Source organism: Rhodnius prolixus, unplaced genomic scaffold, assembly GCF_049639745.1.
Source record: "Rhodnius prolixus isolate KJV_2025 unplaced genomic scaffold, Rpr scaffold_7, whole genome shotgun sequence".
NCBI lineage: Eukaryota > Metazoa > Arthropoda > Insecta > Hemiptera > Reduviidae > Rhodnius > Rhodnius prolixus.
Window position 1 is genome coordinate 35,684,559 of NW_027411582.1, and position 22,067 is coordinate 35,706,625.

Below are 22,067 nucleotides of genomic sequence, written 5' to 3' on the forward strand. Positions count from 1 at the left end.
AAGTTGATTTGGCTACTAGCCACTCCCTTCATAATCTCTATCTAAACCCACTTCTTCCACTTGAGATGTGACTGTCTCAAGATACATTTTCTAAAGAAATAAAAGCTACGTGATGAAGTGCCAAAAGCTGAAACATGGATTAACAATAAACAGCCACTTCTCAGTTTGGTCCAATAGCTTGGTGGCTCCTATTTGAAGTATCAAATTTCTGCACTTTTCAAATGCCGACGAATTAGTTAAGACCATTTTTTTTTTTTTTTTGTTCGAACTGAAGCGATCTCAAAACGGTTATTACCGGTGCATAGTCAAAATTTAAAAATCTTCTCATTCAAAACCTCAAGTATTAAAAGAGGGAAGATACTTGATTGATTAGGTGGCTCGCATTTCAGTCTTGTCTGGGGTCCCTTGTTTAGAATGGGCGGTCCTGTTTCTAGGAATTTATTTTAGGATTTTAGGGGAAGGGATAAAGGTAGGCTTCCCTCTAAAATTGATTGCAGTGTTATTAACTTCCTTTTTTTTTACAAAGTGAATAATATGTTAGAATAGCCATGATGAATGGAATGATAGAATAATTTGACTTGTTTATTGCTGACGTAGTACCAACTGATGGAGAGCCAGTAAGGGCTGATTTAGTGTGGTCCATTGACATTGTAAACTCTCCGATTTAATGGGAGCCACCCCCGAGTTTTATTGCCCTTAAGCCCCGTAGTCAATCTCTCGCATGCATGTGTGTGTACTTCAATGACGCCATCCACTTTATGAGAAAACACTTATCTGTTAGTGCAGAACAACTTTATATAGATTCTCTATTGTTAATAGATTTACATCATCAACAGTTTTGTAATCCCCTTGGCAATTCTCAACTCCTCATCCCACTGCAGCCTCTGATATAGCTAGTTTAAACCGATACACTTGTCTGGATTCCATTCTCTCAGCTCCCTCAACCAGAGTATTCCCCAATGGGTTCAAACACAAACAATTTACCAACCCATACAGCTCTATCCAATTGTGTAAAATAAAACTAATATCTATATTAGATTATAACTTGTACACGAACCATTCTCCATTGGATTGTTGCAAAAGTTAAAAAGCTAAACGCTTTTAAGAACTGTCCGGTACAAAACAAAGTAAAGATTCTTATTGGTGAAAAGGGCCCTTCCGGTTTGGTGGCCTAGTCCATGATTTGGCTTACTAGTTGGACTGATTCGAAATACAGAATTTCAGATTTCCGATTTTTCAATAATGCGCAACACAAACTTGTAAAAACCATTTTTGTTTTCCGGGGCTTAGCCTCCAATCGGATATTTCCGGTAAAAACTCGAAAAAGGAAGTCAGCACGATAAGTTCTACTTCCTCTTACTGGTAGGTTGTAGTTAGAGAAAGTAGAATCTGGAGAAATGTCCTGCAAAGCTAATATGCATTGTGCTACTGGGTTCGATTCCCGGTCTTAGGCCTTGGATTTTATTTAATGGTTAATATGAGAAATTAATAGTAAAGTATGTTAGGCGGTTATAGGCTAAAGCCGCAAAGCTAAGATGTATTGTTGGTTTAGTGGATTTAATTTCCCTGATCTAGGCCTTGTGCATTTTATTTAATGGTAAATATGAGAAATTTATAGTAAAGTATGTTAGGCGGTTATAGGCTAAAGCCGCAAAGCTAAGATGTATTGTTGGTTTAGTGGGTTCGATTCGCGGTCTTAGGCCTTGGATTTTATTTAATGGTAAATATGAGAAATTTATAGTAAAGTATGTTAGGCGGTTATAGGCTAAAGCCGCAAAGCTAAGATGTATTGTTGGTTTAGTGGGTTCGATTCCCGGTCTTAGGCCTTGGATTTTATTTAATGGTTAATATGAGAAATTAATAGTAAAGTATGTTAGGCGGTTATAGGCTAAAGCCGCAAAGCTAAGATGTATTGTTGGTTTAGTGGGTTCGATTCGCGGTCTTAGGCCTTGGATTTTATTTAATGGTAAATATGAGAAATTTATAGTAAAGTACTCGTATGTTCGCTATCCGCCTCCGTCCACGACTCCCTAATTTGGTAGTTGGACGTTAAGCCGCCTGAAAAAATAGGCGATTACTTTACTACTTTACTTTACTTACTAGAAACTAGAGAAATATAATTGATGAACCAATACTGCTTAGCGTCGCTAGCCCTTCAACGCCATTACTTTTTTTTTAGATTCGAAGCGGTTATTGCTCGATATTTTTTTTTTTTTGATGTATCACCTCTAACCGCTACAAATTATAATCAGTATAATATCGTTTAAAATCCGCCGTGCAGGATAATACCTTTGGTTTTATCCGCAGTAGCGCGCATGTTTATTGCATCCTTGACCGGGTTTCGCACATTCATCCATCAGCAGAGGTTGATACATAAGAGAAGTCGAAATCTTTGCACTAAACTGATAAATCTTTTTCTGATCATTTATTGAAAGCTCTAAATTAGTTAGGAAATCAATAAAATGGTAGCTACTGCGGGCAAAAATGAATAAATGAAGATATGCCTTCGCAAAATGTATAACCAGAAAGAAGATGGAGAATAAAACAGATCATCATCTGATAGTTTCATCCTTACTATTGGGGGCCCTTAACATTGCACCACCAAGTTTAAACGATCAAAAAAACGTTAGACCATCAAAGAGGACACTCCTATGAAGAGAAAGAGGGAGATTCTATTTATGAATATTTAAACAGGAATCCAGGAGGGGGCCCTTTCTAGTCTATTACCTGCAATTAAAGCGCTTTCTCCAAGCTCAGAGTGAGTGGGGGTTTTATCTCTCGCAGCTTGCGCCATATTTTACCTAAATCAGAGCTTACATTTGCTCAGCCCAGTAAATTAATGGACTTCACGCCACTCGGGCTTTGTCCACCACAACTGCTTTGTTTTAATATTATGGATTTAGTAACAATTTTAATTAAGGTACATTTAAAGACCCTTTCTTGCAGTTGTGCCCTAGCAGAATATCAAGATTACTTCCTGTCCTTTTGTATTTATGCTTCCTCTCTGTTCTAGAATATTTATAGAACATAAATAATACTTCATAACTTCTTGGAGATCCTGGACACCTTTAATTCGGTGTATCATTCTTAGAACAACAACAGTGGTGTAGCTTCTCTGCGCGCTACAAGACCTAGCCTTGTACATGAGTCTTTTATGATATCTATCCATAATTCAGCCTACAAATGAAACTTTAATGCTAATCATTTTGGATTATGTGCCCTAAGGATCAACGATACCTAAAGAACGACTGGGAAGCGTTTAAGGAGCGAATGGGATAGGTTGCACCCACTAAGGCGCTACGGTTAGCCGAGCGGTTATAGGCTAGACCTGCAAAGCTTAGATGTATTGTTGGTTTAGTGGATTTAATTTCCCTGATCTAGGCCTTGTGCATTTTATTTAATGGTTAATATGAGAAATTTATAGAAAAGTATATTAGGCGGTTTTAGGCTAGACCCGCAAAGCTAAGATGTATTGTTGGTTTAGTGGATACGAATCCCCTGGCCTAGGCCTTGGATTTTATTTAATGGTTTATAAAAGAAATTTATAGTAAAGTATGTTAGGTTAGGTTATAGGTTAGACCCGCAATGCTAAGATGTATTGTTGGTTTAGTGGGTTCGATTCCCCTGGTCTAGGCTTTGGTTTTTATTTAATGGTTAATATGAGAAATTTATAGTAAATTATGTTAGGCGGTTATAGGCTGGAGCCGCACAGCTAAGATGTTTGCTAGTCGCCTCCGTCAGCGACACCTAATTTGGTAGTTAGACGTAAAGCCCACCTACAAAAAATAGGCATTACTTTACTTTACTTTACATCCACTAACTGCCAGCTTCCAGTTCTCTTACTGGAGCATGCTCTGGTTAGTTTTTACATTTTAGTGCTAGCCTTGCCAATGATTAGTCTAAAGGTAAAGTTCAATTGCATTGACGTCATCGTTGGATCTCTTGTTTCCCCACGATGTCCTAAAACGATATTTCCTGTGAAAAAATTAATACAAAACATTTTACACGATTGCAACACTTCCTTTTATCACTGGTAAAAAGAAATAAATGAATAATTAAATAAATTACAGATTTTCCGGGGGTCATTTTACAATAAATGTTATGTTACAAATAAACTTTATTAATGAGGTAGGAAAAGCACCAAAGTAAAATGGACAGTTTTAACTCAACCAATAATCGGGACATAAAACCATTAAAATTATGGTTACACAAAACAAATTATGTGTTATTACAAAATGATAATCTACAACAGTTTGGGGGCGGTTGGTAAAATTCAAGTGAAATTTTGTTTAGAATTTAGATGCAGCGGTTTTTTAGCCGAACAAAAAGGGTGGGTGGGTTAATTTTCAATTGATCATGATTGCTTTTCCGTCTGTTTTCCAATGTCTACGAAAATTATATTTTAAAACAGGAAAATAGATAATACATTTTGTATTAGTGTTGGAGGCGAGGTTAATTTTTAGTGGGAAATTAGTGATATATTTACAGATATGGAATTATGGGGTCGCGATTCTATGGAATGGAGTTTATTACTGAGAGACCACAATTTACCAATTTAGCGAGCAATTTTGGAACAGTATTTTGGGGCAGCTTGATTATGAGCGTTTTCGTGTTAGGTTATTAAGTTTGGTTAACATGGTATTTACTCGTACAGTGCTTATTGACTCTGGGCTTTATGATGGTCTAGTTCTTTTTTACCCCCTCTTAGTCCATGCCAACGGCATTTTTCACCAGAAAAACACGATAAAGGGGTTTTAACAAACTGGTTTGTACCAATTGTTTCTTTCTGCTCAAATAATTATTTGTTAGAAAATTCTTTTTTGAAAAATGTGAATAAGTTCTTGTAACGAGTAAGAAAAATTATATAAACAAAAAATGATCAAACACTTAACTAATTCAGCCATAAACATTTATTTCTCTTTAATTGTCCGAACAAGAACCATGGGGGCATAACAGAGGTAGAAGAAAATGTGCAGAGTTTGAGCGCCGAGCTCCTATAGCGTACTACTGTTCTGATTTGTAACTAGACAAAAGAAGGCTGTTCGCTGTATAGAGGAGTCTTCTTCCCCAAAGTACGGCCCACAAACAGTCCCCAAGAATTTTTGCTGGTGGGCATCCCCTGTATTCTTTTCCTTCCACACTAACAGCAGCAGCACACCAACCAACAAACCATCCACACAAACTTGAGGAGCAACGGCCTCAAGCAACCACAGGCCAGCCCGAGATACCTTTGTACAAATCATATATATATCCTCCTTACCAATGCCATATAAACATTCACGCATGCGTTTTAACTAAAAACATATTTTATACAACATAATAATAAAACTTGTTCTGATTCCCGCTGTGTACAACTCTTCCAACGTACAACAAGCTACCAGGAGCGTAAGAGTGACTAGGAGCTAACAACTGCCCAGCTAGGTCTCTCTCTCTGTTCTCTAGCAGTCATGCGGGCTTCCCCCTTCCACTTTATATAAGATATTTATATCTCTTTTTTTGGTACTCCGATACTGACAAATTGCGGATATTATGTTCTTAACAGTGGATAAATGTTTAATTCAATTAAGGACAAATTTTTTCCACCCAAAGAATGATACATTGCAGACAACTCAAACTTTATATTAAGTTTTGGGACCATCTAGGAAGGATCCGACGGTAATTTAGTGATCAAATTCGCTCATCCGGAAATACCATTTTTACCGGAAGGCATTTTTCAGTTTTTATAGATTTTTTTTTTCTCGAAAATGGCTCCCATTTTATTCTTAAAACATTTTTCTGTATTTTCGCAAAATCTATTTAAGACTTTTTTTGAGGGAAATTCATATTAAGGGCACCTCTTAACTGTTGAAATTTATAAACTACTTTTCAAAATGGATTTTCCAACTGTTTTAAATTTTCCCGAACATATCGATCCTGGACCTTTCAACAATTTTTCTAGGTAACTTTGATTTTGGGCAGGTTTGTGGAAAGGGATATTCAAGATTCATTCCAGAGAAGGGGAAGTCAATCTTTGTATACCCTTCAACAACCCACATGTAGTAAAAATTTTTCTTACCACTCCCAAAAGTACTCGTGCTAACTTAATATTAGCACCTCACCATTACAAAGTATTCGTAATTTTTGGAGCAAGAAGTTTATAGCTGAAATTTACCTGTTAATTCTTATACTTTAGGTGTACTTAGAATTGAACAAAAAAAAATTCAATTTGATGACGCTTTCCTGCATTTCCACCGACACAGAGTCTACTAAAGCGGAAGTTGATTATCTTGAGGAAAAAACAAGAAGTTAAAACCAAAAACTATTAAAGCATCATGGCGCTAAAAAAATAAATAAATAAATAAAATAAATGAAGGGTCATTAAACGCTAAAACCGGATGTCATTAATAAGTTCTTTTAAAGTTGGTGCTGAAATAAATTATAAAGATACCTAGTTCAACTGTAAGAAGAAACGAAGGTCTTCCTCTTTTCGAGAATATTCAGACGGTTTCTCTGTTAGATGAAAATACTATTAACATCTCTCATTCTTTTAATCAGCCTTTGGTTTCATATCTACCAAAGTTGACAAAACCTTTAACCAGACCATTGGTGACCATATTTAACTATCTTTGTTCTAAAGATAGATTTCAGTGTGTACTTCATTTACAAACTGTTTAAAATTGTCCGGTAGGATTGACTGTTAAAAAGTGCACGAAAAATTACATAATTAAATGTATTTGCTGTATATTTTGGAGTTTAAAGGAAATGTATTAGTTAGAAAATTAAAGTAAGGAAAGTACAGTGAATTTCCCTACTAGATATAAAATTGAGGCACACAGTAGCCGAGCGGTTAAGATACTAGACCCGCAAAGCTAAGGTGTATTGCAGGTCTACTGGGTTCGATTCCCCTGGTCTAGGTCTTGGATTTTATTTAATGGTTAATATGAGAAATTTATAGTAAAGTATGTTAGGCGGTTATAGGCTAAAGCCGCACAGCTAAGATGTATTGCTGGTTTAGTGGGTTCGATTCCCCTGGTCTAGGCTTTGGATTTTATTTAATGGTTAATATGAGAAATTTATAGTAAAGTATGTTAGGCGGTTATAGGCTAGACCCGCAATGCTAAGGTGTATTGTTGGTTTAGTAGGTTCAATTCCCCTGGTCTAGGCTTTGGATTTTATTTAATGGTTAATATGAGAAATTTATAGTAAAGTATGTTAGGCGGTTATAGGCTAGAGCCGCACAGCTAAGATGTATTGCTGGTTTAGTGGGTTTGATGCCCCCCGTCTAGGTCTTGGATTTTATTTAATGGTTTATAAAAGAAATTTATAGTAAAGTATGTTAGGTTAGGTTATAGGCTAGACCCGCAATGCTACGATGTATTGTTGGTTTAGTGGGTTCGATTCCCCTGGTGTAGGCCTTGGATTTTATTTAATGGTTTATATGAGAAATTTATAGTAAAGTATGTTAGGCGGTTATAGGCTAGACCCGCAAAGCTAAGATGTATTGTTGGTTTAGTGGGTTCGATTCCCTATCTCTAGATCTTGGATTTTATTTAATGGTTTATAAAAGAAATTTATAGTAAAGTATGTTAGGTTAGGTTATAGGCTAGACCCGCAATGCTAAGATGTATTGTTGGTTTAGTGGGTTCGATTCCCCTGGTCTAGGGCTTGGATTTTATTTAATGGTTTAAAAAAGAAATTTATAGTAAAGTATGTTAGGTTAGGTTATAGGCTAGACCCGCAATGCTACGATGTATTGTTGGTTTAGTGGGTTCGATTCCCCTGGTGTAGGCCTTGGATTTTATTTAATGGTTTATATGAGAAATTTATAGTAAAGTATGTTAGGCGGTTATAGGCTAGACCCGCAAAGCTAAGGTGTATTGCAGGTCTAGTGGGTTCGATTCCCCTGGTCTAGGTCTTGGATTTTATTTAATGGTTTATAAAAGAAATTTATAGTAAAGTATGTTAGGTTAGGTTATAGGCTAGACCCGCAATGCTAAGATGTATTGTTGGTTTAGTGGGTTCGATTCCCCTGGTCTAGGGCTTGGATTTTATTTAATGGTTTATAAAAGAAATTTATAGTAAAGTATGTTAGGTTAGGTTATAGGCTAGACCCGCAATGCTAAGATGTATTGTTGGTTTAGTGGGTTCGATTCCCCTGGTCTAGGGCTTGGATTTTATTTAATGGTTTATAAAAGAAATTTATAGTAAAGTATGTTAGGTTAGGTTATAGGCTAGACCCGCAATGCTACGATGTATTGTTGGTTTAGTGGGTTCGATTCCCCTGGTGTAGGCCTTGGATTTTATTTAATGGTTTATATGAGAAATTTATAGTAAAGTATGTTAGGCGGTTATAGGCTAGACCCGCAAAGCTAAGGTGTATTGCAGGTCTAGTGGGTTCGATTCCCCTGGTCTAGGTCTTGGATTTTATTTAATGGTTTATAAAAGAAATTTATAGTAAAGTATGTTAGGTTAGGTTATAGGCTAGACCCGCAATGCTAAGATGTATTGTTGGTTTAGTGGGTTCGATTCCCCTGGTCTAGGGCTTGGATTTTATTTAATGGTTTATAAAAGAAATTTATAGTAAAGTATGTTAGGTTAGGTTATAGGCTAGACCCGCAATGCTACGATGTATTGTTGGTTTAGTGGGTTCGATTCCCCTGGTGTAGGCCTTGGATTTTATTTAATGGTTTATATGAGAAATTTATAGTAAAGTATGTTAGGCGGTTATAGGCTAGACCCGCAAAGCTAAGGTGTATTGCAGGTCTAGTGGGTTCGATTCCCCTGGTCTAGGTCTTGGATTTTATTTAATGGTTTATAAAAGAAATTTATAGTAAAGTATGTTAGGTTAGGTTATAGGCTAGACCCGCAATGCTAAGATGTATTGTTGGTTTAGTGGGTTCGATTCCCCTGGTCTAGGGCTTGGATTTTATTTAATGGTTTATAAAAGAAATTTATAGTAAAGTATGTTAGGTTAGGTTATAGGCTAGACCCGCAATGCTAAGATGTATTGTTGGTTTAGTGGGTTCGATTCCCCTGGTCTAGGGCTTGGATTTTATTTAATGGTTTATAAAATAAATTTATAGTAAAGTATGTTAGGTAAGGTTATAGGCTAGACCCGCAATGCTAAGATGTATTGTTGGTTTAGTGGGTTCGATTCCCCTGGTCTAGGCTTTGGATTTTATTTAATGGTTAATATGAGAAATCTATAGTAAAGTATGTTAGGCGGTTATAGGCTAGACCCGCAAAGCTAAGGTGTATTGCAGGTCTAGTGGGTTCGATTCCCCTGGTCTAGGTCTTGGATTTTATTTAATGGTTTATAAAAGAAATTTATAGTAAAGTATGTTAGGTTAGGTTATAGGCTAGACCCGCAATGCTAAGATGTATTGTTGGTTTAGTGGGTTCGATTCCCCTGGTCTAGGCCTTGGATTTTATTTAATGGTTTATAAAAGAAATTTATAGTAAAGTATATTCGCCTCCGTCCAAGACACCTAATTTATTAGTAGGACGTAAAGCCCGCCTGAAAAAAAATAGGCATTACTTTTCTTTTATTTTAAAATTGAAAATGATCTCCCACAAGTGGTCTGAAAATAAAACGTAATTAGAATAAAATAAATGCTCTCACTTGTACAGTGAATGTTGCTACCTCCCACCACGAATCCACTGACATACTTGGCTACTACCAGGCAGCTTCAACAATACACTTGTTTAGCTCCTAGTGGGAACTACAATCTTGTCACCGTGGTGCGCACAATTGATGTAAAACTATGTCAAAATTTTTTGTTAGTTACATTTTTTTTTTTAAATTTTATTTTCCTTGCCTTATCATATCTATTACCTTCTATGTATGTTTGTTTATTTTAAAGATATAAAAATGGTTTTAGAATATGAATGAGATCATTTTATTTAATGTCTTCGTGGAGTTGTAGCGTTTTCTTTTTCTTTTTTTTTGTTGTTGTTTAGAGTTTTTAGTTTAGCATTTAGCATTGTTGGTTGTCCTTCAAGGCTTCTCTAGCCGAACATTATACTAAATTAAATCCCCCTCCACTTTCTTAAGTTTTCTCTTCTTCATTACGATCTCAGTTGAACTGCTCGTAGATCGCTCTCCCTCTCCCTTTTCTCTTCACTGAACTTGTTTCGATGGCCAAGCTCTTATACGTTCATGTTTCCCTAGTAAATGTCCAACGTTGTTTTTGTGGAAAAAGGGGAACTAGACAAAAAAATACGAAATTTATTTTTTATAATTTTTTTTAAAAAATAAAAACGCTACCGTTAAACAACATGAAATAATAGTTCATTTTATTAATTCATTTAAAATTTAATAAACCTATGAAATGATCGATTATTCTATCTCTTTCCCCCCCTCCTTGTAAGCGGAAATGTTGAAATCGTGTAGATATTCAATTTTGAGTGCTCGCCGTGAGAATATGTATTTTTTAATACAGGATTAACCTAAAGTGAAGTAGATATTTTTTCTAAAATCATTGCAATACAATGGCCAAAACTGCAACGGCTACATTTCGGCACGCATCACATAAAATAATTATTTATCTATTAACGGTTGCTAAATTGTTTTTATCGTAATTTTAAATCTACCCTGTATGAAATATTTATTTCCCTTCAATCGAGTTGTAATTTAACAGCATGCCGTTCAGGGTGGGCTGTAAATACTTCAGAAGTTTTATCTCAACTAATATCTTGTTCTTTACTTGATACAATCAACTAATCAGAAGAAGCATTAGCGTTCATAAATACTAATTTAAAGTAGTAGATAAACTATTAGAGCATTACTCTAATGCGTACATTATCTTAGAACTTAATGCGCATCGTAAAAAAAAAGGTACTGAGTTGGAGTAGTGCGCGCTGTCTACCGGTGGAATGTTGAACTTATTGTCTGCACTGTACATTCTCGTATTTTAATGCTGGGTTTTCTGATGCTATGTTTGCTGATTCGGAGAATCGAACCCACTAAACCAGCAATACATCTTAGCTTTGCGAGTCTAGCCTATAACCACCTAACATACTTTACTATAAATTTCTCATATTAAACATTAAATAAAATCCAAGGCCTAGACCAGGGGAATCGAATCCACTAACCAACAATATATCTTAGCTTTGCGGGTCTAGCCTATAACTGCCTAACATACTTTACTGTAAATTTCTCATTAAATAAAATCTCTTGATGTCTTGTGCTTTGTAATTGAATTATTTAAAAAAAATAAAATAAAAATCTAGAGGGCACCCTCTCACGACGTTTCCTTATTCTCCAGGTTCCTAATCGATACAATTTTTTCCAAAAATTTATCTGGAAAAATTGTTTAAATAATAAATAATTTATTTACTTGCGTACAATAGCATACAAAGTCAGGAGAAAACGGTTAGACATCAACAATTGATGACGCTAATTCTTGTTTTGGAATTTCCTATACACTCAGCTGGATTAGCACCCGGGGATCTCCGAAATGGAGCTGTAAAAATAATAACTGAATCATTGGAAACAAGTCTGCTGTTATTGTGTTTACAAGTGGACAAAAATAATAATTTTTTTCTTCTTCTCGTGTTGTCATTGGAAAAAAAAAAATAAATAAATAATAAATAAATAAAAGAATTGCAGAACTATGTTACAATGGCAGATACATTGAAAACCCACCCTTCCCTCTCCATATATGCTCGTGTTTTTTCCGGTTACTGGTGGCTACAATTACGTTCCCCCCCTCTTTAACAACAAGGAACATCGAAAACTGTACCACGATTCAACGGTTGTCAATTAGTCTGGTGTAAAAAATTTGGTAAAACGAGCGAGAAAAGAATATATATATATCCCTCATTTGCAGAAAAGTGGTGGTAAATACGAGTATATACCACCCACACATGGTGTATGTAAAAATGTACGAAGTGATTGTAGAACTTTTTGGGTTGGGGCCGCGGGGGGGGATGGTAGTATACCGTGAAGTTGGAATTCAACGCGACATTGGCAAAACAGTCGGGATACCTGTGTTCAATTTCCGCCCACTAATTGCGCTTAATTGGGAATTTACATTTTTACTTTTTCTTTAGTAACTGTATATATATATATTTGAACCCAAAAAAACCCAAAATGTGCGCTCTTATAAGGCTTAAATTTGATCAAAACTTAGAACTTGATCATAAAGATAGTTGCCTTCATTAATGTACACGGTCACTGAAAGCTTGCTTGACGTCTCTTAGCTCAAAAAATGTGGAAAAATCTATTGGTTAAAGTGCTTCCGGTTCAACCATTATCTTAAAAACCGGAATTTTAGCAACAGGTACATTAGAGATCGCGTATAGCACAACAAAAATGGTACTTTAGAAAAAAATATAATCGATTGTAAGTTGTAAGTTGTGTATGTTTGAAATCACTTTAAAAAATTAAATTAATCTCATTGAATAGAAAAAAGGATAATTCTACTCAGTATCGATTAGGTACTTCCTGGATGACCGTTTTTGACCAAAAAAATATTTGTAGCGTTTGCTAGAGGCTCTTTAGCGAAAAATAAAAATTTGAACTTTTTGGAATTTCCGATAAAAACATTTGTACAGTCCAATTTGTAATTTTTACAAATTGTAAAATCCACTTTTTTCATTCTGAGAGACCACCAAACGGATAAAAGTAAAGTAATTCCCTATTTTTCCAGGCAGACTTTACGTCCACCTAATTAGGTGTCATGGACGGAGTTGACGACTACCCCTAGTTTACTGATAAATTTTCATACTAACTATTAAAAATAGAACTAAGGCCTAAGATAGGGGAATTTGAAACCACTCTACCAACAATACATCTCAGCATTGCGGGTCTTGCCTATCATACTAACATACTTTACTATAAATTTCTCATATTAACCATTAAATAAAACCCAAGGCCTAGGACCAGGAGACTCAAGCCCACTAAACCCACAATGCAGCTTAGCTTTGCGGGTCTAGTCCATAACCGCCTAACATAATTTACTATAAATTTCTCATATTAACCATTAAATAAAACCCAAGGCCTAGGACCAGGAGACTCAAGCCCACTAAACCCACAATACAGCTTAGCTTTGCGGGTCTAGCCTATCACCGCCTAACATACTTTACTATAAATTTCTCATATTAACCATTAAATAAAACCCAAGGCCTAGGACCAGGTGACTCAAGCCCACTAAACCCACAATACATCTTAGCTTTGCGGGTCTAGTCTATTACCGCCTAACATACTTTACTATAAATTTCTCATATTAACCATTAAATAAAACCCAAGGCCTAGGACCAGGTGACTCAAGCCCACTAAACCCACAATACAGCTTAGCTTTGCGGGTCTAGTCTATAACCGCCTAACATACTTTACTATAAATTTCTCATATTAACCATTAAATAAAATCCAAGGCCTAGACCAGGGGAATCGAACCCACTAAACCAACAATACATCTTAGCTTTGCAAGTCTAGTCTATAACAGCTCGGCTATCGTGCCGACTAACCACACAACAGATATTTTACTTAAAAACTTAAAATCAGAAATTTCAATCACTTTTCACTTTAATTTTTGCTAAGCGTAAAAAAGAAGATAAATAAAAAGCTTCTCTGTTCGTTTAAAGAGATAATTATCTCTATCGATTCAGTAAACTTCAAACATCGATGATTTTTTATGTACTTATATATCGATTATTAGTTTTATAGGTAATAATTATAGAAAATTGTTTTTACGCCAGTTAGCTGGCTGAACGGCATCATTCATAATGTATTTGCTGTGAATACAAACACCTGGTCATTGTGAATAAACAAAGATACTAGAACCATCTGCAGGAACTTAGATATTTATTAAAATTATTGTTATTAGTACAGCCATTATTAGTACAGCCAACAATATTCCGATTTTATTGTCCAGCCAATATTGTTGTAATCAAACATGATTGCGTTAACTAATAATAAGACAATCGTCTTGTAAACAGGCAATAGCTTTATTAATTATGGAATTGCTTTTGGGGGGGGGAGCGAGAAAAGAACTGTAATTAGTGCCTCAGTTATGTAAAGTGGAAAAAACAAGGTGATTATTTCCTATCTAAACATATTGAGAGCGTGTATTTCTTTTTAATCATCTGAGATCATTGGAGTTCTGAGCTGTTTTCCGTGCATTGACAATCAATATTCTATAGACAAAATGGTCCATCACAATGAATGCGCTAGTAAAGAGAAAATCTATGAGTAGATAGCTGGATTCGCTACCTAACCTATTAAAGGCATGAGTTTCCAATACTCCAAAAACTTGTCATGGCAAGTGTCTCATTTTAAGCTTCCGCACAGAATAAAAGAAAGAAAGGAAGCCACACAATTCGTTGGTTTTTCTGTTGAGGGAAGTGGACCTAAGATATTTATTAGAATTATTACTATTATTAGTACACCCAATAATATTCCGATTTTATTTCTCCGGTACGACTTAAGACTCGGCTGCAAGGAGTTTCAAGTTCAGTTTTCCGACCTATTTGTTGAAATAAATTTTCAATAACTACGGGGCTCGGTAGATGAACAAACCGTCTTCAACCATTGGACCGTTCTTTAAAAAAAAAATCTGTTCTGTTTATCGCCATAAACGGCTTCAAAATCTACAGGTCATGCAATAGACCTGACCTTTCGGGATGAAGACTTCTATGCTTCAATGATAAATAATGAGGAATCATTGTCCAAATACCAATTCTAGAAGAGAGAATATTGAAACTGAAGAAACTGAAAGTCCCTAGAGTCGATCCACTTCCATCGACTCTAGGGACAACACCTATGCAAGTCGTGACTAATACAGGAAATTGAAACACTTACTGTTGTCTCAGATTCAGTCTCCAACTTATCACGCCTCACTTTGAGAGAATTAAAGGTGAATTTAAATTTGCTGGCTCCAGCATATATTTATTTGAATATAGACCATATATTTATTTAATTTTAGCTAGTGGTACGACATAAACAGTAGGTGGTACGATTTGAGGTACTGGTTTCCTTAGAATCGTACCGATTTCAATTTTTTTTTAATTTTAGGATTTTAAGGAAAAAGTTGGTAGACTATTTAATTTTTTGTTTGCAATAATTAAGAGCAGGAGTTTACTAAGGTTTCCAATGATGCCCATAAGTATCCTCTGATTTCTGGGAACGTTTTTATAAGTGGTACGTCTTGAGCAACCTCACCCTACTCTATCTTTTGGGATGCCCTCCCAGGGGTCGGCAACCTATTTTAAGTAGAGAGCCATTTCTCCTTAAATAATTTTAATAAATCTTACCAAGAGCCGCAAGGATGATAGAGTAAACAAACTCAGTAGATCATTTGTATTTACAATTTTATGGTATTCAATAACATTTAAACGTTTTATATATTTATTTTGATACATTGCAAAGTAAATAAACAAATAAATAATAGCTAAACCTGTGTTTGAATGAAAATGGCGGCAGTCCTATATATTACGTACTGTATTTTAATATAATTCTATTCAATTTCAAACCTATCACATTTAAAATTCTTTTTGAAAAAATATCTTCACTTTAATAAATGAAATTTTCACTTGTTTCAATAAAATTGAAATATACAATTTATTTTGGACAGGCTGAAGAGCTACAAAATTTGGATAAAAGAGCCGCGGGTTGCCGACCCCTGTCCTAGGGGAACAAAATATGTTTGCGTCACCAAACTATTTCGTCAAAATAAACAATTAACCCCAATTTCAATGCTTAACATAAATTTTTTGGTCGCAAACATTACAAAAATTTCAGAACATAATTTTTTACCCAAAAATGTTTCATTAAAACATATGTGCTAACGATATAAGAATTCTAAATATAGATTGTTCTAACAATTTAAAAAACACATTGTGTATAGGTGACCGTGATTAAGTACTGAGTGTGAAATGTAATTTTAAAATGGCAAAAATTGGAAAATCTTTGAAAGCGAAACAATATTTTTATGTCTTTGATCTACATTCAGGAGTTACTCTAATATCTTTGGTTGGAATGGTAAGTAATTTGGGTTTTTATTCTGTTCCTCATTTATTCTCAATTTGGGGTGAAGTTTTTTTTTTCAAAATCATTTTGGTTTTCTTTAACCAAGGAACCAAAATTCTAAATTTAAAGCAAAATGGCTTTAAATTTAGTGACTGTAGATGTGGCAGATTTGGTCTCACTTTTGGGAATTCAACAAAGATCTAAGATATTACTGGTAATCACAGATATTATCATGATACTAAAGATGAAATTCCTTGCAGGTGGTCATGGTGACAGCTTTAATCATTAACCTTGGTACGGATAACCCCATGAGAGATTACCGGATAGTGTTACGTAATTTTCTATCTCATTTATTGCATTGAAATTGAATAACATTAAATGGAGTTCCTGATTCAATCAGCTTGATTTATACAGAGGAATCCAATGAAATTGTCATTTTATAACTTGGCAGGCTCAAGAAATAGTGAACGAAGTTCTTTTACGCGTAGTTCATAAAAGTTCAAGTTATTTTTTTTTAGTAGAATTGGCCAAGATGATGTTTAATAGATGATGGTCCATGCTTGGAGGTCAAATCTGAAAGCTATTTTATAAAATGACGATCATCTAATGTGCATGTGCTTCCAAAAGAAAAGAAATTTAACCCTAAGATTGGCAGCCAGTGCTACCTATACTTACCACTAGTTGTTTATTTACAATTCCTGTTTCGAGTGTCTTTGTAATTGTGATAGTTTAGAACTAGAATTTGATTATGAACAAAGTACTGGCTAATGTAAAAAATAGTTACCCGGAGGTGTGGCCTGATTATTTTTAGGGCATGCGCAGTACAGCACACTTACCGTTGAGTTTTTAAACTACTTCCCGCCAATGAACTGTTTCGGATTGTGCGAATTTCGTAACTCTTATGTTTCGCGCGCATGCGCAGTACACTTACTGCATAGTAACTGCTTCCTTTTTAATGTATTATCAGTCCCCTGATTTGTTAGGTCCTGTTTGTGACTTGAGGTGCCTTTTTTTTGTAACTTCATGAGCATGAGCGTTTTAAATTTGCAGTTTTTTAAAAAATTAAAGCATGAATGTAGTGTGAGTGAGGATGGAGTAATGAATGTTATAAAATTTTGTTCGATTTTCTGGAGAGAGTTCGACAAGTATACCCTCCTCAGGAAAAGGACTCCACAGAATAAGGTAAGTTTCTTTTGTGTTGTTCTTTGTAATTATTGTAATGAATCTTGTGACTCAAATTAAAAAATTGAGGGTGATTAGGTAGGTTAGGAGGGGGGTGTGGGGGGCGAAGCCCCCCATTAAGAAATAAATAAATCAGGGGGTGTGGGGGCAAAGCCCCCACATAAAGGGGGGTTTAAATAAAATTATCAATCTTAAATAAATAAATCGAAGTGATTCTGATTCGCTGTTACCATATAACCCGCCAGATTTAAATGTAAATATAAAATAAAGAAATAGTTTTATATTTATATTTGAATATGGCGGGTTATATAGTAACAGCGAATCAGAATCACTTCGAATTAGGCCACACCTCCGGGTAACTATTCTTTACATTTACCAAAGTACTTTTTATTATGATATTTTGAAAACTTTTGAGGAGTTTTGGGGCACTTTATTGCGTTAATGGTATTTAGGCAACTGCATTTTATTAATGTATAGAGTGGACGGTGTAGATGTACAGTTCTAAATCAAATTAACTTGTTTAATTGTAATTGTAAGCAGGCGCCACGGTAGCCGAGCCGGTTATAGGCTAGACCCGCAATGCTAAGATGTGTTGTTGGTTTAGTGGGTTCAATTCCCCCGGTCTAGGCCTTGGATTTTATTTAATGGTTAATATGTGGAATTTGTAGTAAAGTATGTTAGGCTAGACCCGCAATGCTGTATTGTTGGTTTATTGGGTTCCATTCTCTTGGTCTAGGCCTTGGATTTTATTTAATGGTTAATAAAAGAAATTTACAGTGAAGTATGTTCGCTAGTCGCCCTCGTCTACGATACCTGATTGGTAGTTGGACGTAAAGCCTGCCTGAAAAAATAGGCAATTACTTTACTTTACTTTTTCTTTTTTTTTTTTTTTTGTACTTGTAAGTTCGGTTTTCATGATTATCAAGTAGACTGGAAATTCCAGCTCCGACATCTTCTCCTGACCAGTTTACCAAGGGATCATCAAAAGGGAATTACTAGGCCCTGCATTGCGAGCGTTTGGAATTAATAGGAAAAAAAAGGAAACCGGCCAAATCATCGACATTTTTCATTTTAGCATATGGTGTGAAAAAAAAGAACTTGAATTCTTCTAATAGAGAAAGGTTTTTGGATGTATTCTGCAAAGCCTAGACAAGTATCGGCCAAAATGATTATCCCACTTGACTGGCTACAAAGCCTAGGCAATTGGGATACCTTCCATCACCACCTAATCTTAAATCTAATCTATCCCTACGTTTTTTGTTTGTCAAAAAAAGAAAAAAGAAATCCATTTTCTTCATTTTTCAGAGCAAACTTTTATAATTATAGGCTATCTAATTGTTGGAACATTATCTTATGGTGTACTATTTTTCTCAGCTCATTTGGTAAGGAAGTTTACAGCATTTTAATTCATTTATTTATTTATTTTTGTTATCTGTTGAGACCCTTTTTTTTCTCCCACTTTATTTTTACAGGAAAGTAAATTATTAGTAATCGCATCCTTTGTACTGGTGTTGATTAGTTTCTTAATGTGGATCTGTTTATTAGTATTGTCATATTTCAAAGAAACGTACAGGTAACCTAATTCTATATAGCAAAACCTAATTTTATAAAGCAATCCTAATTTTATATAGCAAACCTAATTTTTTTTAAAGATTTAATTTAATAATATTTGACTTCCACTTCAGGTACTCATGTGTGTATGATCGATGTCCAGATATGCATTGGATGACGAGCGCCGGATGGAGAAATGTCCAAATTGGCGGATGTGAACGAATCGGCGAATGGAAATCTTTAGAGGAACCAATAGAATTAACATTTTTATACAATAATTCAACAGAAAACTTATTAAATAATTATAAAATTAATAACAGTTTAGTAAAAGCTAGGAATCAAATTAACCAAAGTGATAATTTTGATAATTTTAATGAACTCACATTAAATGGTGATAATTTAACCGAATATTTTAGAAAAGATTTTAAAAATGTTTTTGATAATAATGTGTCAGTCAGTTTTAGAGATGATAATATGACAGTTTTGAAACATCTTGAAGAAGATTTGGAAATTGTTGAAACATTGAATGATAGTAGGATAGTTGAATTTCGTTTGCAAGAACCTGGTGAAGATTTTGACGATTTTACTCTTTATGTTGCTTCACTTTTTATTGCTTCACTTTGGGGTGGTACGTTTTATCTTGCTTTATTTGGTTTTGTTATTGTTGTCTTCTTTAAATAATCATCACCAGGATAATATATACAGGACACTGGTGCACGTCAAACCAGATCTCTATTACGGTGCGTTCGACGTGTATACTCGTTGTGAAAAATATAAAATTGCCATTAACTATAAAAAAAAAAAACACGAAATTTTAATAAAATACAATAAGAATAATTATTTGGTGGGATGTTTCCTTTATCTTACCCAATAGAACTGCTGAGTAGGAAAGTTTTGGAGACAAATCGTAAGAGTGTTGTAACAATACCGGATATCATGCGTAGGATTTTAGTAAGAAGGTAGAAAAATGGTATTTGTGTCGGCTCGGAGAATTGTATTCCTTCAGGCTTAACTAAAAAAAATCTAAATTAGGATTTCACAGGAGTTTGAAAGGACGTGATGGTCTTAACCAGTTAAGCGGTGGAATTTAGTTTTAAAAAATCCCCCGCCACAGTGTGCGGAATGAAAATCAGACAATGACGTGGTATACACGTCGAACGCAGGGCAAAAACAACCAAAAGTCTATACAACGTCGTAATAGTCACTGCAAGCCACTTTTTCTGCAATCTCTCTCTCGGGGGCTCGAGATTACCCCAGAGCATTCTGTGCTCATTCCAAAATCTTGCACCGCTTCTTCACGTATGCATTGCCTCTAGTTAACTAGGGACGCAAGAGCTTTTTTACAAGGAAGAAAAGAGCTTTTTGAATTCTGTGCAAAATGAAATCATGCTCGTACTGAGGTTTGAACCTCTATCTATAAGGTATTTAACGGGCATTGCACAAGGGTTGAGAGCTTCTATTTATGTGCGTAATTCCCGAATCTCTAATGCGGAGACCAAACATGTACCAACCACTTATCATTTGGCTGACTCCCACCACCTCCCTCCGTATAAAATACTTGGCAGTTCTATTGGTAAGATAAAGGAAACATCCCACCAAATAATATTCTTATTGTATTTTATTAAAATTTCGAGTTTTTTTTAGTAGTTAATGGCAATTTTATATTTTTCACAACGAGTATACCACGTCGGAACGCACCGTAATAGAGATCTGGTTTGACGTGCTTAACTGGTTAATTTTGTAAAAAAAAAAAATGAAACCGTAAATAAAAAAAAGGAGATGCTTTGGGGTCCTTGGGGATGAAAAAATAAGAAGTCAGAGTCCTTGTTCACTCCTTCACTTTAATTACTGCATATTATTTTATTCGACTAATATCTTCTTGTTACTTTCTAGCGCACACGGCCTATGCTATTTATACGATTTTCATGTACTACTTGGACTTAAGAGAATCCTCAGAACAACCTGATTGAGAAAACTGGCACTTGAAACAAGTAAGTTTTTGTTATACTTTGAAAAATCTTCGAAACAATGACGTACAAAAATATTTAGTTGCCTTTCGCTAAGCTCACGGATACAAGATTTTTGTTTGTATTTAAGGACAGTCAGTTGGCTGGTTAATCACAAAAAGCGCATCGCCTCTAAGTCTCACCCCCCTCCACCCACCACCACCCAAAATGTTCGTGAAAAGAAATCAAAAGTGCCAAAAGGGAATGTTACAGGTCATACTGTCATAGGACAGCAGTGACAGATTCCTCCTTCAAAGTGCTAGTTCCGCCAGGACCTCCCCCTCCCAGCTTTTTTCTCCTTTATCCAGGCTCCAAACTTTTGTCCAGGAATTATAGTCTCCGTTTGAGTTATTACACACAATGGTGGCGGGCTTGCTGATAAGAGAGCCCTATCACTAGATAAAATGACAGCGTTAAATTTAGTCATGTGAAAAGTAATATCTCCACTTCCTTTTGGATGGAAGAATTTTATTTTTAAATTTCCAAGCTAAGCTAGCTTTTTGAACTTTCTCAATTTGACAATATTTTTCCTATTTTATTTACTTTTTTTATGTTTCCAGGTAAATCAAAAACCAAAACAAGCAAGCTGTAAGCATACACTATCAGTATTGCCAGCTTCATCTACTAATAAGATTTTTAACGAAAATTTTAAGAAAAGCATGCATTATATAGTTATATATTTTAAAGAAAATAAAGATAAAATTAAAAAAAAAAATATCTATAAAATTACAACTACTTACGTTTATGTTTAGAGTTATATTTTTGATTTGAATAAAAGTACAAATGAATACCGATTCTGAGATTCCTTCCAATAGCACACATTTAGGCAGCCAAACCGTTATAGGCTAGACCCGCAAAGCTAAGGTGTATTATTGGTTTAGTAGGTTCGATGCCCCCGGTCTAGGCCTTGGATTTTATTTAATGGTTAATATGAGAAATTTATAGTAAAGTATGTTAGGCAGTTATAGGCTAGACCCGCAATGCTTAGATGTATTGTAGGTTAGTAGGTTCGATTCCCCCGGTCTAGGCTAAGGTTTTTTTTAATGGTTTAATATGAGAAATTTATAGTAAATGAGTATATGAGTATTTATAGTGTATTTACTAGTCGCCCCCTAATTGGTAGTTGGACGTAAAGCCTCCTTGAAATAATGGGCGTGGCTTTACTTTATATTTTTGGATTTCTAGCGGTTACTTGGTGGTGTTAACATTCTTTATTAAAAAATATAATTTTGAGCTGATCAAATAATGAAACAGATATTAGGATTCCAAATTTTACGAGTGGTTAAATTATTAGCCTCTATTTTATCTCCAAGGATGGTATATTTTTTTCAACTGTTCGAGGTAGAATTACATACTCTCCAAATTAACCAAATTATACA

The 22,067-nt window shown here is 35.0% G+C and overlaps 1 protein-coding gene across 3 annotated transcripts; it reads left to right on the forward strand.

The window, feature by feature from the left end:
- Positions 1-9,015: 9,015 nt before the first annotated feature.
- On the forward strand, positions 9,016-21,475 carry LOC141447538 (uncharacterized). 3 transcript variants are annotated; one of them, XM_074115198.1, is made up of 8 exons: positions 9,016-14,837; positions 15,828-15,961; positions 16,210-16,282; positions 18,458-18,513; positions 18,604-18,704; positions 18,817-19,310; positions 20,576-20,673; positions 21,249-21,475. In XM_074115198.1, exons 2-7 carry the CDS (start codon positions 15,869-15,871, stop codon positions 20,650-20,652), a joined length of 894 nt encoding a protein of 297 aa, XP_073971299.1. In that variant the 5' UTR covers positions 9,016-14,837; positions 15,828-15,868; the 3' UTR covers positions 20,653-20,673; positions 21,249-21,475. The 3 variants fall into 3 exon arrangements, with proteins under 3 accessions (XP_073971299.1, XP_073971297.1, XP_073971298.1); XM_074115196.1 differs by having other exon boundaries at positions 9,019-14,837; positions 18,437-18,513; positions 21,249-21,472; XM_074115197.1 differs by lacking the exon at positions 9,016-14,837 and having other exon boundaries at positions 15,091-15,961; positions 18,437-18,513; positions 21,249-21,472.
- The last annotated feature ends 592 nt before the right edge of the window (positions 21,476-22,067 follow it).

Bases quoted from the DNA above. Each gene is read 5' to 3' on its own strand.
- LOC141447538 (XM_074115196.1), top strand. From the start codon at position 15,869: ATGGCAAAAATTGGAAAATCTTTGAAAGCGAAACAATATTTTTATGTC. The intron at 15,962-16,209 runs GTAAGTAATTTG...AATTCCTTGCAG, and splicing joins TAATATCTTTGGTTGGAATG to GTGGTCATGGTGACAGCTTT. The intron at 19,311-20,575 runs GTACGTTTTATC...GTTACTTTCTAG, and splicing joins TATTGCTTCACTTTGGGGTG to CGCACACGGCCTATGCTATT.